This window comes from Neolamprologus multifasciatus, unplaced genomic scaffold, assembly GCF_963576455.1.
Source record: "Neolamprologus multifasciatus unplaced genomic scaffold, fNeoMul1.2 chr03_unloc_1, whole genome shotgun sequence".
In the NCBI taxonomy this organism is placed as follows: Eukaryota; Metazoa; Chordata; class Actinopteri; order Cichliformes; family Cichlidae; genus Neolamprologus; species Neolamprologus multifasciatus.
The window spans coordinates 1537849-1555871 of NW_028181971.1; the positions used below are offsets into that span (position 1 = coordinate 1537849).

At 43.2% G+C, this 18023-nt stretch overlaps 2 protein-coding genes across 27 annotated transcripts in view; both read left to right on the top strand.

The window, feature by feature from the left end:
* LOC146490544 (protein NLRC3-like) overlaps nt 1-18023 on the top strand; it is a 152012-nt gene that overhangs the window by 98791 nt on the left and 35198 nt on the right. For 24 of the 25 annotated variants that reach the window (XM_085153019.1, XM_085153016.1, XM_085153015.1 and 21 more), the window contains 2 exons: nt 7015-7061; nt 7210-13893. The exons of the other annotated variant lie outside the window; for it this stretch is intronic. In XM_085153019.1, the coding sequence (XP_085009145.1) occupies nt 7015-7061; nt 7210-7757 (595 nt within the window). In that variant the 3' untranslated portion in view covers nt 7758-13893. Of the gene's footprint in view, nt 1-7014; nt 7062-7209; nt 13894-18023 lie in introns of those variants that run through there. 25 annotated transcript variants of the gene reach the window in all.
* The window catches only part of LOC146490545 (NACHT, LRR and PYD domains-containing protein 3-like), a 218844-nt gene that overhangs the window by 34571 nt on the left and 166250 nt on the right, over nt 1-18023 (top strand). The window lies entirely within an intron of this gene.

The following is an 18023-nucleotide window of genomic DNA, read 5'->3' on the forward strand; positions in this document are numbered from 1 at the left end:
ATTAGTTGCTAATAATTATTCACCCCTAATTAGAGTTAGCCCCTAATGGCAGCCTACTTAGCATTAACTCCTGACATTGTTATAATGCAGGGGAAAAGAGTTACCATTACCGGATAATGCTAATTCACATCAAATTAGCATTAGTTAATAACGGTAGACTTCGTATCATTAGCTGCTATCATTCTTACAAAGCAAACAGTATGAGCATTAGCTGTTAATCCTTTTTCATCTAAAATTAGAATTAGCCACTAATGGCGTATTGTTAAAAAGTAAGAAAAAACATTGTTAGCATAAACGGATAATGCTAATTCACCTCAAATTAGTATTAGCTAATAACGGCACCTGCTTAGCATTAGCTGGTCACATTGTTATAAGGCAAGCAAATATGGTATTAGCATTAGCTACCAATTTCTATTTACCTAAAATTAGCATTAGCGACTAATGGCAATCTACTTAACATTACCTCCTCACTAATACAATGCTAATTCACATCAAATTAGCATTAGCTGCTAACATCAGCCTACTTAGCACTAGCTGCTCACATTATTAAAAAGGAAGGGAAAAGTGTTAGCATTATCGGGTATTGCTAACTCGCATCAAATTAGCATTAGCTAATAACAGCAGCCTTCTTAGGATTAGCTGCTCACATTGTTATAATGCAAGGGAAAGTAGTTAGCATTATTTGATAATGCTAATTCACATCAAATTAGCAATAGTTATTAACGGTAACACACATCATATTGTTAAAATGTAAGAAAAAATATTGTTAGCATTAGTAGATAAATTAGCATTAGCTAATAACGGCAACCTACTTAGCATTAGCTGCTCACATTGTTAGAAATCAAGAGAATATGTTATTAACATTAGTTGCCAATGCTTATTCACCTAAAATTAGCATTAGCCACTAATGGTAGCCTATTTAGCAAAAACTTCTTAATGCTAAATGAAGTTAATTAATGCTAAATAGGCTTAACTGAAATGAAAGTAATTTTAGTATTAGCTGCTGATATTGTTAAAAGGTAAGATAAAACATTGCTGGGAGCAGCGGATAATGCGAACACACATAATAATTAGCATTACCTAATAATGGCAGCCTTCATAGCTTTAGCTGCTTATATTGTGATAATGCAAGGGAAAAGAGTTGGCAAAAACATTGTTAGCATTAGTGGATAATGCTAATTCACCTAAATTAGCATTAGCTAATGATGGCTACGTACCTAGCATTATCTACTGATATTGATTTAAAGCAAGAAAATATGGTATTAGCATTAGCTTTTAATGCTTTTTCATTTAAAATTAGAATTAGCCACTAATGGCGTCCTATTTAGCATTAACTCTAAACATCGCAGGGGAAAAGTTAAAATTGAATTAAAAAAGTGTTCACATTAGCTACTCGTATTGTTAAAAAGTAAGAAAAAACATTGTTAGCATAAGCGGATAATGCTAATTCACCTCAAATTAGTATTAGCTTATAACGGCAACCTACTTAGCATTAGCTCCTCACTAATGTAATGCTAATTCACATCAAATTAGCATTAGTTAATAACCGCAGCCTATTTAGCATTAGCAGATAATGTCGACCTTGGCCCACTGGAAAAGTTAAGAACTAAAGATTTAGGAGTGTTTCTCGATAGCTTACTCATTTGAGAAACAAATAAATTCTGTTATTGACCCTGTGCACGAGAAAATGCTAACTTCCTGGTTTGAGACGGATGTGGGGTTGTACATTTCCGGTAGCTTTACTTTGCGGTCAATCGCTACTGCAAAGATATACTCCAAAATCATGTCCAAAACTCGAAAACGGAAAGATCGCGTTAAGTCACAAAGAGCAGAAGGTGGGAACACTCACCGCTGTTGTGTCATAAAAAATCTAATGATCAATTTTGACGTTTAAAGAGTTTAGATCGATCAGTTGTTTACATCACTAAACACAAGCAGAACTGCATCACTGCATGCAGAAGACACATCGTCCACATTCAGAAGCACATCTCTGTACAGTGACTGGTCTTATGATTTAAACAGGCAAATGTTCAGCATTCACACTACAGGTGAACAATAGTCACCTGGTGTTTCCCCCATTATGTCAGATCAGCTAGTCAAGTACACACCTACACAGCATGTTAACAAACCGTGAAAAAAAGCCACACAAAAAATGAATGATTGCTGGTAACGGTTTCTATACATTAGTATTTATGAAGGGTATGTTGTGACTTACCTTAAAAATTACAGCAGTCCCTCGCTAATAACGCGGTTCACCTTTCACCTGGCTGTGAGATTTTTTTCGCACAAGTTTGCATGCTTATTTTTTTACATCACATTGTCCTGCGTCCTGATCGCTGCAGACGATATCCTCCGTGACGTCTCTCCTGTACAATACAGAATCTCTGCATCGATCGCTAGCAGTGTGACTCTGAAGTGCAGTGCTGTATGTCCACAATGTCCGCGACACGTTTTGCACCGTCAAAAAATAAAATTGGCTAATTGATTTCACCTATTACTGGTTATTTTTAGAACATAACACCCGCAATAAACGAGGGACAGCTGAGAAATATAACATTTGAATCCATTTTCTCTTTTGCCCTGAGGCACGGGGGAAAAATATCAACAAGTTGATGAACATTATTTACAGATATATTGGGTAAATGCCCAAGACATCTATAGAAGTGTAAATCGCCGCTTGATTCATTCATTTGCTTAACTTGTTTTGGACCGTAAACCAGGCGCGAATACGACACCGGAAAAAAAGCTCCCCACAGGAGTTTCCGCACCGGAAGTAGCATATGCTAACGTGCACATAGTCAATTAAAACCAGCTGTAAGGTTTATATTGTTGATTGTCATTTATGCTTAGAAATATTTACTCATATATGCTTAGAGTTTTATAATCGATTGCATGATGATAGAGGTTTGATCCATAGTAGTCTGTAAATACTCTGTGTGCCTTCCAGAGTGCTCTGGCATGCACACACCACTTGGTGCCATGAGAGAGGTCGTACCCTCTCTTACTGATTGATGGTGTAGGACAGGGGTCTCAAACTCAATTTAGCTGGGGGCCGCTGCAGGCAGAGTCTGGGTGAGGCTGGGCCGCATTAGGTTTTCCACAAGAAAGGCATGGTTAAAAAATTCCAATCTTCTCAAATCTCTTTATTTTTATTTTTTAACACAAAATATGAAAAATAAATAAACAAATTAAGAATTAATAAGAAAATAAATCAATCTGTAATACATAAATAAAATAATAATAAGATATTTTTAGTCAGTGAACTTATGTGTTTTTTTCAGTCTTCTATATCTGCTGTATTTAGATTGAAATGTCTGTATTAACAGTTCTATAACCTTCTTCTGAACATGAATGGAACACTGTAGAAAATGAACTGTTCTTCTGAACATGGCTTCTCTTGCCTACTCCTTGCTGCTAGAGACCTGGCAGCGTTTCCTCTCGCATAGCCGAGCCAGATTTGGCCTGAGGGAGGAAGCAGTTGCGACCCTCAGTATGTCTTGAAGATGATCATCCGTAAGTCTGGACCTGTACTTGGACTTATTGAAGTTCAAAGTGGAGAAGAGCTTTTTGCACAAGTATGTGCTACCAAAAAGGCACATGGTCCGCTTGAACATTCGGGAAAGCCGAGGGAAACTAGGGCTCAATTCTCTCAAAAATTGTCCAAGCTTGTCTGCTTTTCCACTCACCTCCCTGAACTTTGCTTTGAGTTTAGAGTTGCACTGCAGCTCAATGAGCTCCACTTGAAGCACAGAAGGGGCATCTTGCACATCAAAGGAGAAGGCGTCTGCAAAAATTTGAAAGGTGGCTCGCAAGTTTTGTGGAGAATGCTCTCACGTTGTCATAGGCAGCACTGACAAGTTGCCCCTGGCCTTGTAACGTCTTGTTCAGTACATTAAGCTCATGTGTTATATCAACAAGAAAAGCTAAGTCCATGAGCCATTTGGGATCAGTTAGCACAGGAACACTAACTCCATCCTTCTCCATGAAGGCTTCACTTCTGCTCTCAACTCAACTGGCAGAAAGGCTGATGTTGCTAAACTGACCTTTCTTTCCCGGACAGACTATATTTGCAGCCTGCAATATGCACTTTTAGACAAATTCACCTTCTGTGAATGGCTTCCCTGCTTTAGCAATCATCTCACTAACCACGTGGCTTCGACTGCTGCATTATTCTCTTTGGTTGCTTTCTTGAAGAAATCTTGCTGCCTCAGTAGATCTGTTTTAAGACTGGCAACTTTCCTACGCGTCACTTTGAGAGTTAATATGAGATCTCTCTCTGTGAAAAAATAACTAAAAATCCCATTGACGTGTGTATAAATCTATATATGTATAATGTCCCGCTGGGCAGCAACTTAAAAAAACCAACTTTTTTTGAAGTGTTGTGAACGCAGCGCGCTGGCGCGAATGTCTGCGTTTGCCCAATAGAAAGGAGGAAGCCAGCCAGGCACAGAAAAGAAAGAAACACTCCAGGGCAACGCTGCTGTAACTTTTACTCATTGAGAAATGTTTCCCTGCTTGCATCAAGCCCGGCTGGTGTCCCCTGAGATCCATATCCCACCCTGATTGGTGGGTTAATTCAGCTCCGCACACAACACTGTAAAGTGTCATACATTATCAAACTAACATTCAATTTTCATTTTTTTTTTTTTTTTTTTTTTTTTCCGCCTGTCCCATTTGGTTCTTTAGCCGTCAGAATTGTTGTCTGAAGACCAACAAGGATACCCAATGGATTTATTTTGCCAAATGGATCATCATGGCATTGCCGTATTGGTCCATTTGATCGACCTTTGTTTTTATTATTTATTTTATTTTCAGTTGTTACAGACGGGACAGACATGAGTGAGGGATAGGAAAGGGAGAAAGAAAGAGGAAGGAAAAGAAAAACAGAAGGGGAGAGGGACAGTGAGAAAGGGGGGAAGAAAAAATATCTCCGGGATCACCTGTTGAGAGAAAAAGAATAGAAAACAAGCAAAAAAAACAAAACAATGCAACATACTATACACAACACCATCGCATTAATCTAGCTAAGTGTAAACAGCAGTAAATACTAAATATTGAATGTTGTTGTGCAGGACAGACAGCGCACAATGTGCTTTGAAGTAGCAGCCAAGAAAGGTGTGATTTAAGTCTACGAATAGTGAACACCCATGTGCACACCTGTGTGGATCGGCGCGCTTGTATTCAAATGGTTTCCCCATGTAATGGTCTGCTAGAGGATGTAGAGAGCCATAGCCCCGTCCCCCAGGGCATGAAGCAGGCATGGAGGAGATCCAGGCCCCAGACATCCAGAGGCCCCAGAGTGCGAGAGCCCAAGGAGGACCACCGGAGGGGCATCCGTGCCACCTTCATGGGAAGGGCTGAGGATCCCCAGATGAGGGGTCACCCAGTAGCCACCGGGCAGAAGCTAGAGGGGGCTGCACCGGCGTGCCCGCCGGCTCCGCCGGCAGCCAGCTGTGCCAGAGTGAACCGAGCCGCAGGCACAGAGGCCGGAGGCCCGAGGGCCCCCCCGCGCCCCGGAAGAGGCCTGACCGAGCAGCAGGCGCCAGGCCCCGCCAAGTAGTCACCGGGAGTGAGCTGGTACATACCTGAGCGCCCAGCCCCGGACACCAAGAACCGCCAACGCACCGACCCCTGAGGGCATCAGTCACCGGCAGGGAGTGTGGTGAGGGGAGATAGGCCTCCACACTTTGGAGGGCCTTGGAGTTCCCAGAGAGGTGGAGTCTAAGACCAGACCTGACATATAGACACAGACAAACAGACACAGACATGCATTCCCACCCTCATGCACACATATACAAACACTCAGCACTCACCCAACGTAGGAATAAACGTAAATGGACATGTACACACAATCACACTCCCCAAACATACTCTATACCCCGGGTCCAGGTATCCTCACCCCCAGAGATGGAAACGGCACCCAGACCCAAGAGATGTTACCCTTCCCTCCGGGGTGGAGGCAAGCAGACCGCCCCAGGCTCCGCAGCAGCAGGGAGGCCAATCGGACAGCCAGCATCTCTTCCCAGCCCCCCCCCCCCCCCCCCCTCAATTTTCATATTAAGGTGGGGGCCAAAAACTATCGTGCTGCGGGCCGCAATTGGCCCGCGGGCCACGAGTTTGAGACCCCTGGTGTAGGAGGACACCTACTCTGTGTCTGGTTAAGTATATGAGCCCTTTGTTAGGGGGACCACTGGACTCTTAGCACCAGCTTTGGGGTCACAGGGTCACATCTGGAACACACACACACACACACATAACTACACTATGCACAGACTGGTACTCTTTGTTCATACCTGTGTAAGACGTCATATGTTAATGAACTTATGCATATTCATGTAACCTCAATAAAGAGCAGTGTTACGAGGGAGCAGACGAGAGCGACTGAGGTCAAGTGAAGGAACGGCGCTGTCACAGTTCTCTCCCTCATGAATTGTCTGGTTCCAGCGGTGGGTCTGTGCTAGACGACCCATCACCAGCTTTTTCCAGCTTTTTCCACTGGTTACCAGTACGTGGTAGAATCCACTTCCAGATCTGGTTGTTTGTCTTTAAATCTCTGAATGGATTGGCTCCATCTTATCTCTCTTTAACAAAATAATCCAAGTCGAGCCCTCAGGTCTGCAGATAAGTAGCTTCTGACCAGAACTAGACATAAAAACAGAGGTGAGCTTTATCGATCGCTGCAGCCAAACTCTGGAACAGTCGCCCTTCACATCACGTCGTCACCAACACTCGACATTTTTAAAACCCGGTTGGAAACACATTTGTACTCTGTAGCTTTCAATTCTGACGAGTCTTTATAGTAATTACTGTGTATGTTTCCTATTTTCTCTCTACTCTGTGCAGCACTTTGGCTCAAGCTGTTTTTAAATGTGCTGATAAATAAATGTAGATTTCTTTGAATAAAACAGTGGAGCCGAGCTTTGAGCTCAGTGTGTAACAGTGTGTGTATGAGAGCCATGTAATGTCCATGTGTGCATGCTGACTGTGCTGCTCTGACCCCCCTCCTCCTTTCAGGGTGGAGCCTGCTGGAGTCCGATGGTTGAGACCAGGTCTGAGGAAGTGTAAGTGTGTTTTTAATGGGATTCATGAAAACAAAGCAGCACACATTCAACCATCTTCATCATGTCAGGAGTCAACATCAAAGTGTCAATCAATGAACAGATGATGGATCAATAACTGCAGCTGGATTGTGTTTGTTCTCTCCATCAGATTCCTGTCAACTCACAATCGACACAAACACAGTGCACACAAAGCTCCAACTGTCTGACAACAACAGGAAGGTGACACATGTGGAGGAGGTTCAGTCATATCCTGATCATCCAGACAGATTTGATGGTTTTTATCCTCAGCTGCTGTGTAGAAATGGTCTGACTGGTCGCTGTTACTGGGAGGTCGAGTGGAGAGGAAACGTTTGTATATCAGTGAGTTACAGAAGAATCAGAAGGAAAGGAGACAGTGATGACTGTATGTTTGGATGGAATGATCAGTCCTGGAGTCTGTACTGCTCTGATGATGGTCCTCAGTATGTCAGGCACAATAAGAGATCAACATCCATCTCCTCCTCTTCCTCCTCCTCCTCCTCCTCTGTCTCTAACAGAGCAGCAGTGTATGTGGACTGTCCTGCCTGCACTCTGTCCTTCTACAGAGTCTCCTCTGACACTCTGATCCACCTCCACACCTTCAACACCACATTCACTCAAACTCTTTATCCTGGGTTTATGTTCTGGTCTCCTGGTTGCTCAGTGTCCCTGTGCTGAGTGGGGTGTAAAGAGTGTCTCCTGTTACAGAAACACTCTGACTGTTGAACAGATAGTCCAGTCTGTACATGTCTGTCTCTTTCACTCACAAACACGTTTTCAGATTCATGGATTCAATCAGTTGATGTTTGAAACTCTTCTAAATGATTCCTTGTAAACTTCTTCCTCTTCAGTCCCAAACAAACAGGAAGTGATGTCACATGTGTTCCTGTCAAAAAAGCAGAATGAGTCTATTGCTGACAGTGATGTACAAACAGAGTGAGCATTTCTGAGGCCCAAAATAAACTGAGTAGTTCACTGAATGAACAATGGACTGTGAGCTCAGTTCCTTCATCATTAGTATGGATTATATATGTATATGTATTATATTAGTATCATATATATCAGGTGCTGCTGCTGCTGGTTTCAGTCATTGTGCAAATGTGCTGTTTGTAAGGTTGTAAAGCTGCAGTCAGCTGAGACTGAAGAAGTCACCTGATCAGTGAGCAAACGTTTGTGAAAACGTCCAGATGAACAGAATCAACCTTTTGGGATCAGCCAGCAATGCAGCATCATTGTTGTTCAGGTTCAGAGGTTTGCAGGAATGAACTGATGACCAGAAACAGCTGCAAAGTCCAATAAAATACCAGCTGGAGTTCAGCTGCATTTGAAGAAGTCAAAGAAAAGTAAGGATGGCAAAGGGCGATGTTTTCTTCCAAAGAACTGAAAACATGGTCGACGCCTCATTAGAAGAATAATCTGGACATTTGTGAGGAACTCTAACCAAGAAAGCAACACAAGAAAGCAACGTCAAACAGATCCAACAGACAGTTTCCATGACTGGAAGTGTTGAGTGTAAAAATGCTACATTGCATTATTGCATCCTCTCACCACAGGAGGTGCTGTTGGCACCACTGATTGCTGATCAGCTGTTCTCTGATGATCTGATTGATACTGTGAATAACGGGACTCACTGAACTCTGTGACACAGTGAAGATTACAGAGTTTAACTTCAACATCTGACTGACGTCACACAGACAGAAGGATGAACCAGTGAGGCACAGAACACAGTTACTGGAGATACTGGATCAGCTCCATGTGAACCTCTGATGGAGAAGCTGCTGAGCCAGAGAAACATCAGGACATGACAGGCAGCTGCACTTATCTAACAACATGTAGCAGAGCTGATCTATGTTAGAGGATCTATCACAGCAGCTGAAGCCAAAGTCCAACACTGGATAGCAGCTGAGCCTGTGCTGAGTGTAGTGTTACAGGTTATGGGCAGAAACACTGACACTGGTAGCTCACAGTGATGCTGACTGGGGCACAGAGCTGAATGATGCAGCATCAGGACACTGTTTCAGTCTGACTGACAGAGAAACCTGTAGCTGTATCTACATGTGAGGCAGAGGCTACACAAGCAGCTTTCTATGTTTCACAGTGACTGAGATCTTCAGTGGGGGTGGACATGCTCCTGTACAGACCTCTGAGGAGAACCAAGGTGCAGTCAAAGAGTCCAGTCTGTCCTCACAGATGTCAACATGTGGTTTCATCAGGTCTGCTGTCAGCTAGCAGGCTCACATCAGAATCACTGTTCCTGAAAAACACAGTCTGTGTGACATCATCAGTCAGCTGATCGTCCCAGATCTGAATGGTTTCTGTCTCTACTGAGGAAGTCAGAGAATATCACTGAGGTGTGGATCAGGTCTGAGTGAGCTGTGGAGGGACAGCTTTAAACAGTCCACAGGTCTCACGTCCTGCTCAGTCTGGTAGCAGATACCTCGTATTGTTCCAGATGTGCTGACATCACCAGCAGCAGCAGCACAGCTGTGTGATACGATGAATCTCAGTTATTGATCCAACACACAGTAAATACAAAGATCAGGATTTCTGAGAGTAATCATTATGAGTCTGAACACATGATCACTGAATGTTAGTCTCCACAATAATAAGCTAACACAAGCAAACACAGCTTTCAGCTCTTATTTTGAAACTGGCTTATTTAGAGAGCTGTGATGTGAGCGTGCCTGGCTCTGAGGCACTTGGGTCAGCCTCTGTTGTTTAGAAGTGTTACAGACTGTGAATGACACAGACCTGTCAGTTTTCATGTTTGTCTGTAACACAGCTCAGGGGCTCCATGCTGAACGCATCCATCCAGTGTTATTGATCCAGTACTAATACCAGCATTGGGATCAATACTACAATACACAATCACATGTGTCCACGTGATGCAGTTTGAAGAGCAATAAGATGTCTCTGTATGAGGAGGCGGGGTCACAGGAGGTTCACAGAAACTCTGCAGCAGCATCATCAGCTCACATGGAAACTTTGATGATTCACTTCTGTGGTGTTTTTACAGAAACACGTCACAAAATTAGCTCCACCTGTTTTGTGTGTGAGCTTTGAGTTTCTTGTCTTCATTCTGGATTCTTGTGTTGCTGTTTTTACACACAGCAGATATTTCCTGGTTGCTTCCTTGATGATGTGGGGATTAGGGAAACTATTTTACTGCTATTGTTAATAATCATCATCATTACCATTGCAGTACTAACATTAATAACATAATCTACAGCATTGATATTGCATTCAGATGTTTAAACATATTGGTACCCAATTAGCCTTTATTACAGGTGCAGTTATAACCACGTTAAACTGTTGAGTTAAATCAATGATCTTAAATGCTTTTGAATGCTTGTTATAATCTTAAATGTGTATGTGCTGATTCTGAAAGGCCTAACTCTGAGTACACTCTGTGCCAAAGTAGACAGGAAGTGCAGGCTTTTGCAGAGCATGCTTGTGAAAGGTACTTTGAGGAGCTGTTGGGAGGATGCTATTTGAATAACCAGGTTATTCATTGTTATCTTTTAGTCATTTATATCTTTTTATTAAGCTTTGAAGTAGGGGCACTCATTTGATTAAAACATTTATTCAACATATTACAGATATAGTTTCAGTTAGGTTATTATGCACATGAGAGTTGGCCTCTCTTCTCATAAGACAAAGTTCGTGTGAGGTCGAGCCACACACACACACACACACACACACACAGTACATAGACTCATTTATAGGTGAGAGGTTAGTCATGTTTGCTTGCAACTGCAAACTTGTCTCTGCAAAAAGAGGAACAGTTTCTTGCAGGGTGTGGGTCTGGTGTTCCAGACGAGAAGTGAAAGTCAGAAGGCTGACAGGAAGCATCTGCTGTGGAGACGGAGACAATGTTATTTTAAACTGTGTTAAAAGTCTTTGTGGTTTTGAAACCTATGTATGACCTGTATCTGATTGACGTTGAAGGGGCGTATTAAATTTAAGCCCTGATGGTATATAAAGCATCTGCTTATGGTCTGTAAGTTGGGGATCGGCGCTGTCTGCGTACGGCGGTGGTCCCCCCACGTGTGCATTAAATCATCGTTTGACTCCACCTGGCCGGATCAGTGTTGTTATTTTGAAAGTTGATTACCTCCTCTAACCCTCCTCAATATTGAACCCAACAATGACCACATGAAGCTTTCTGAAGCTTGGATTGAAAACACTTCATTACTCAAAGCTTTCCAACACAGGCCTCTGTGCTGCCATCTGGTGGACAAACATATGAAGTGCAGCGTGAAGCTACAAATTAAACTGCTTCAGCTACGTTTATATATAACATACTATAACCTATATAACTATATGTATAGTGTATTATGTAGGTTTTAGAGCTGGGGATAGAACTGCTGATGGCCTGGTTGTTATTTATGTTCCCCATGGTTCACCAGCTCTCACACAACATCAGCACCAATGATCCACGTCCTTATAAACCTCTGAATCAGGTCCTGAAGCTGTGACGTCCTGAGTGAAGACCTCACTGATCACATGACTCTGGTCACCTGGACTCAGTGTTTCTGAAGCAGTGTGCTGGGTTTTTAAAAATACGTGGCTGCTGCCTGATGTTGGGCCCACAGAGGAAGACGACTCACTCGCTCTTCTTCACTTCCTCCTTAAACATGTGGAAGGAGAGCAAAGTGCTGCCAGACTCTTATTTCTGACAGGAACAGAAGAAACCACAGCAAACTGTTCCAGTTCTTCATCTTCATCACAATCTATTTATTTCTGATGGTGTCTTCAGTCTGAGGGTTTGAAGTTTCCATGTCTGTGTGATGTGTGGTGTGAAGGCTGCTGGTTAAACTGGGACTCACTGTTTAAAGCACTGAGTGCTCATAGAGAGATGCTCCATGAGTCCCAGTACAGACTACAAACATGGTGGAAACTTAGCTTTGATATCCACACACTCTGCACGTCTGTGAGTAACTGTGATGAAGATGTGCAGAGATCTGTGTACAAACAGGAGAAAGACTGTAAAGACTCTGTGCTTCTAACAGCCTCTGTTAACATATGTGAGGCTGTTTGTTGTTGTTGCCATGGAGCTTTTCACTGTTTGGGTCAGCAGGTCATGTGATCAGGTTTGTTCTGTGAAAGCTGGACGATGGTTCAGTGTCAGGGTTTGTTTGCATTCATCAATAAATATCTAAATAAATCAAAGACTCCATGTTTGTTCTTTCATCATGTGACCTCTGCTCATCCATATCTGTGTGTATCAGGATACATTTAGTTCATAATACACAGAAAAATCAGAGTTATTACCTGTGATAAATGTGAAAGTAAAGATTCCTGCAGTGATAACCAGGCAGGACTGAAACACATCCAAGCTGTCACCACGGTAACAGCACCGTCCATCCACAGGTGAGGGGAGGAGCAAAAAGAGGGACTTTCACCATTTTATACTAAAAACACTCAACTAATGTTTCTAATATGAAACAAATAAGCCCACATTAATGTGAGCATTTATTAAATAATAATAATAATGATTTCCTCCTGATCTCATTTCCATAGCAGAGAAAACTGTGGTGTATATTGAGGTGGAGGGTGTGGTCTATGGCTCAGGTGTAGAGTGAGGGTGGGGTGCACCACAGCAGCATGCTGGGACTGCTGAGGGTGGAGGAGGGAGTGATGATGACATCAGAGCTGCAGCAAAGCAGTCAGCAGCACAGAGACCAGTGAATACACAGTCTGTTCATCTTTGCATAGATACAATATATAGCACAATATTGAATGACAGAGACACGCTGTGTGAGCTTCCACAGATACACTGACGTCAGTATCCAGAGTCCTCCTGCTGCTCCCCCCTCAGAGCCCCGTGATCAGCACCAACACATTCAGTTAGATGACAGAGTCCAGCTGCAGCTAGAATCAGCTCCCCTCTGTGAACAACAGCACAGCGTCAGTGTTTCACACTCAGTGAAAGGAGGAAACAGCAGAAGAACACCATGTGTGCTACGTTTCCCAGAACACACTACAAACTGCACAAATACAGAGCAGCACGTGGAAGGACCTGGAGCTGCATTTAAAGAGAAAAGACAGCGTGATGTCCTGTATGGACAGGTGGAAGGAACCAAGTCCTCAGCTGAAACACTCGTGTTTGTCCACAGACAGGAAACACAGCAGGAAACTTTCTCACAGAAGTGCAGCTCATGGATAACACACTTCCTGTCAGTCAGAATGAGGCTGGAGCCAAACACAGAAAGGTGTTTTTGTCCAGATGAGCCCAGAGAAGAAACACGAGTGTTCACAGACATCAGAAGCTCAGAGAGGTGAAACATGAGGTTGGAGTCCTCGTCAGCATTCAGAAGAGCTGCTGTGAAACCCTGAGTACTCATGACAGACTCTGATGGCACAAACACATCATGATTCAAACAGAAAGACAAACATGGAGCTCCTGATCCTCCTGCATGAGAACAAGCTGACATGAGCGCTGTGTCTGAGAGTGTCTCCCTGTCACAGTGACAATAACACAGCTGCTGCTCACAGTCATTAAACTGACCTGAGGTCAGCTGCTAGGACGTCTCTGTGCTCCTTACATATGAACCATGTGACCTCACATCAGTGCTGTGGATGACTGTAGTCATAGAAGAGTAGAGCTGTAGCAGGTGGTGTGAGGAGGAGGTGGTGTATTCTAGTTAACGCAGTACTGAAACACTCCAGCAGAGGGCGCTGTTAAGTCCTTATTGTAATACAGTTACTGTGTGCAGTTATACTTCATACATAATCTGCACTTATTTCCATCAGACATGCTGTCAGTAAATGATTGGTTTCTATTGATTCTACTTCCTGTTGACTAGTTTGATGACAGTGAAACAATCACAGCTGATTGTGTGATGATGTAAACTGTCACTGTTACATTCAGTGTGTGTGACATAATATTAGTGCAGGGCTGATAACAGCCTGCTTCTGTTAGAAACACATGAACGTGTCCATAGATCAGTGTGTGTTCAACATGAGAGCTTCAGCCCTGCTGATGTGTTCAATAAAGACATGTAGGAAAACTGATGAGACTCTGAAATAACTCTTTATATTTATAATGTAACTCTGCATCAAAAGAACAACAAAGGATCCCAGACAGGTTTATGTGAACAAAGACGATTCTGATGTTTCTGTGTTTCTAACAGTTTGACATTATTAGTAAACAGACTGCAGTGAACAGCATTTATAAAGAGCTTATATATAAAGATATGACAGCTGTTTGACAAGTTTATCACTGTGTGTTTGGACCTGATCAGTCCAGCTGTTTGCTTGAAATATGTTCATTTACCTGTTCTGTTATATTTATGTTCTTGTCTCTGTTGAAAACACATTTTAATGTCCCTCAGATTTTTCTCCCAGATGAATAAATATAAAAATGACACAAACTGACTGCAGCTACTTTTTGTCCTTTCTGTCAAAAACCTTCATGTGACTCATGAGAGACACGTTTCAGCTGTTTGTGACAGATCAGAGGCCAACAAGTCATTTATAACACTTTACATCATTGTTTAGCACAAACACATGTTGACACAGCAGCGGGGCCGCAGTGAGAGTCAGAGCGAGGAGATAAAAACTCCTGTTTGACCACAGCCTCAGTTTGTTCCTGCACTTCAAACACTTCCTGTTGTTGACTGGGTGGAGTCAGGAAGCCAGCGAGGCCCTGCAGGACTGAGACTGCAGACTGGGACGTGCTCTGTGATGGAGATCAACAGCATCACTGACTGTTTCTGTGAGGACACCATCATCCCAGCAGGGCTGTTTCCCAACAACAAGCCCTGGACCATCAGAGACCTGAAGCTGCTGCTGAATGAAAGAAGAGGATCTTCAGGTCTGGAACAAGGACGAGCTGAGAGTGTTAATAACGTTACTAATGTTCAGCTACACTTTACTAGGTCACATCTGTGACACACGTCACTTAAATAAAGAAGGAAATATTGGCTCTGTTTTATCTGCTGGGCCCAAAAGTGACTCCCCGTATTTAAACTGCTATGAATAACTTGTTGGTCTATAATATGTGAAACATGTGTCAAATGTCTCCATCATGAAAGATATCAGGTCATATTGAGCCACAAAAACATTCCTATCATGAGGTAGAAGCTGGAATCAGTTTGTTGCAGACGTTTATATATCGGTGCCTGTTATCGACCCGGAGTTTGCAACATCCCCCAAAAACCCGAAGAGTAGAGTCCTGGCCCCTAGCCCTGCCAGTGTAGCAGAAATGATGAGGATGATGATGCAGCAGCAGCCGTTCTTCTCTGCGTGAGTAGCTTAATGTTGTTCGTGTGTAATTTACGTTGAGTAGGCTAACCACGTGTATAGGAATTTCTTTCACTTATTAATCACATTATTGTATGATGCCTTGGTGCCACTGGATTTTAACATGTCTGACACTCATACGTTAAGAGGGGGTGCAGTAAGGATGTTGGGGGAAACAGGAACTCCACAGGAAGAGTCTTTTGTCTCTTCGAGGACTCTGGGAAGTAGCAAGGGAGTGTGAACCTTAAGGTGTGAAACAGCTGTGTGCTGCCTTTTGTTCTTGAAGAAGGTGTTTAACTGAGAGCCATGCTAGGCTCAGAGAGACTCTGCTGACCCTGCCCTGTGGTCATGTAGGCTCCATCAAGCTTGGTTGTCTGTTCTTTGTGTGTTTGGATTAAAGAATGTTAGCTACCGCTCACCGCTCGTCTGCAGGCTTCATTTAAATGGAAAACTTCCACAACAAAATGGCGACGAGGATGGGATGGTCCGTGTGGTCGCTGAACACCGGTTCCGTGGACGGGCTGATCACCCCTGAGGAAAAAGGTACCTTTGTCCTATCAGCTGTTGAAGCAAAGGAAATGGAGGAGTCACGGAGCCGTGTGTTTCAGTTACCACCGAGACTATTGTAAGGGGACCCCTGCAGATGGGTGAGTTGTAGCTAACTTGTATACAGTCATGGAAAGTTTTGTGTCTGGCCAAAGAGGTGAGCGTGTTGCAGCCTTCGGGGAGCTCAAGAAGGTGAACGTGTTACGACCTTCCAGGGCAAGAGCTCCGAAGGAGTCTTCGTGTAGAATCACGGAGTGACATCTCTAGCGTCTTCTAAAAGATCCTAACTTCTTCAAAGGAGACTGGGGGTGGCGGTGTTCGTTCTTGGTCCGTAAAAGGCAAGGAACCTCACGAGAGACGTCTCGTGCAGTAATAGAGAATCTAGATTCCAGGGGCAGTCAGCGGAGCTGGATTAGCGGCTCGAGGGGCGACTGCGGCAAGCGCTTCACCGGGCGGCCAGGGACAAAACTCAATACGTGACTGTATGGTAAGAACTGAGTAAATGTGTGGTGTGTAAGATGGCAGAGAATGGTTGTGTGGGAAAAGTTGGTGTGTGTATAAAAACAGTGAGGAATGGGGAACAAAATGTTGAAAATGGGGAACAAAAACAAGAAAGAAAAAAAAGAGAGGAGTGTAGAAATGTTTGTAAAAGTTGTTTCCAACTAGCGGGAGAGGGTGGTACTGCAGGCCACCAGCTCCCCTAGGGTGGACACACGAAAAATGTATTTTTAACAGAATTGTTGGTAAAAATAAGCAATAAAATAGGAAGAGGGTTCAGTGGTTTTCAACGTAGAACAATCTCTCTGGGTTTTTAAGAAAGGGGAGTTCAGAACCAGAGAGGGGAGAGGTGTTGTTTTAAGCAGTGAGAACAATGATCAAAATGTCTCAGTGTGCACTTGCAGGTGAAGAGCAGACCCGGATCAATTTTCCACGTGCAGCAGTCGGAAGAAAATTATAGGTTAACACCATTAGAAACACTCAAGCCAAGTTTTGGCTGAATTGTTTTACAGCTTAACTTCCACGTGTTTGTCACCCTGAGAAGCTCCAAGAATCTCTCCCTGAAGACAAGAGATGCAGTTTCAGAACAACGAGATGCAGTGTTGCCAACTTAGCGACTTTGTCGCTATATTTAGTGAGTTTTCAGAAAAAAAGACGTGAAAGCGCATATCGCTTTTACTCTCAACAAGCAGCGGGTGCTGTAACGCAGTCAGTTCTTCTTTTACTCTTATGCTGTTTTGTGGATCAGGTTTAAAACTACTTATAAACACACACACACAGTAACTCCACCAGAGTGCCTATTTCGGGTCACTTTTGCCGGTCCAAGCCCGGGTAAAGGAGCAGGGTTGGAATTGTGACATTAAAAAAAAACAATAATTGCTAAAAGAAATTTAATTTGTAGTTCTAAATAAATTCTAAATGCATTTAGGACGTTTTTTACTCACTTTATGTCTCGTCCACGATGTTATTTCTCTCTCCAACAACGTAGGTTACAATGACATTAGCATGACCAATTATGCAAATTAGGTGATGACGTCATTTAGCGACTTCTAGTGACTTTTAGGACAACCAATAGCAATTTTCCTTACTGAGGAGTTGGCAACACTGACGAGATGTATCTCACTGCAGTATCCTGAGCAGTGAAGAAAAGGTCCAGCAGCAGCAGCTGTGCAAGACAGCGACAGCAAGGAGAAAAATGGCATCATCATGACTGGATGGATGGATGTGCATTTCCAACGAGCTGCAACTTCACTGTGTGTAAATGGACTTTTGAAAAGACTGCCTGAGTTGGACATTTACCACTTTTGGAGCAAAATGGCAAGATGAGACAGTGGAAAACAGGACAAAGCTGAAGGACAAATGACAGGAGATGAGACCACAGTGGAAGGAGCAGGGGAGGACATGGAGGAAGGCGGTTTTAGTGTGGGAATGAAATTTAGGTTTAGGAAACTGGGAAGAAAAAACGACTGCCTTGCATGGAGAATTGAAAAGTGTCTGTGTGATATTCTGGATTAGGCTCTTTGAAAAGATCAGGACAGAAGGACGTGGATAGGTGCTTTATTGAACAGCAGGACATCACACACTAACTTGTTGTTTTCTTAGCGGTGCACAAACTACCCTTTTTGTTGTTATGTATTGGTCAACCAGGAACTA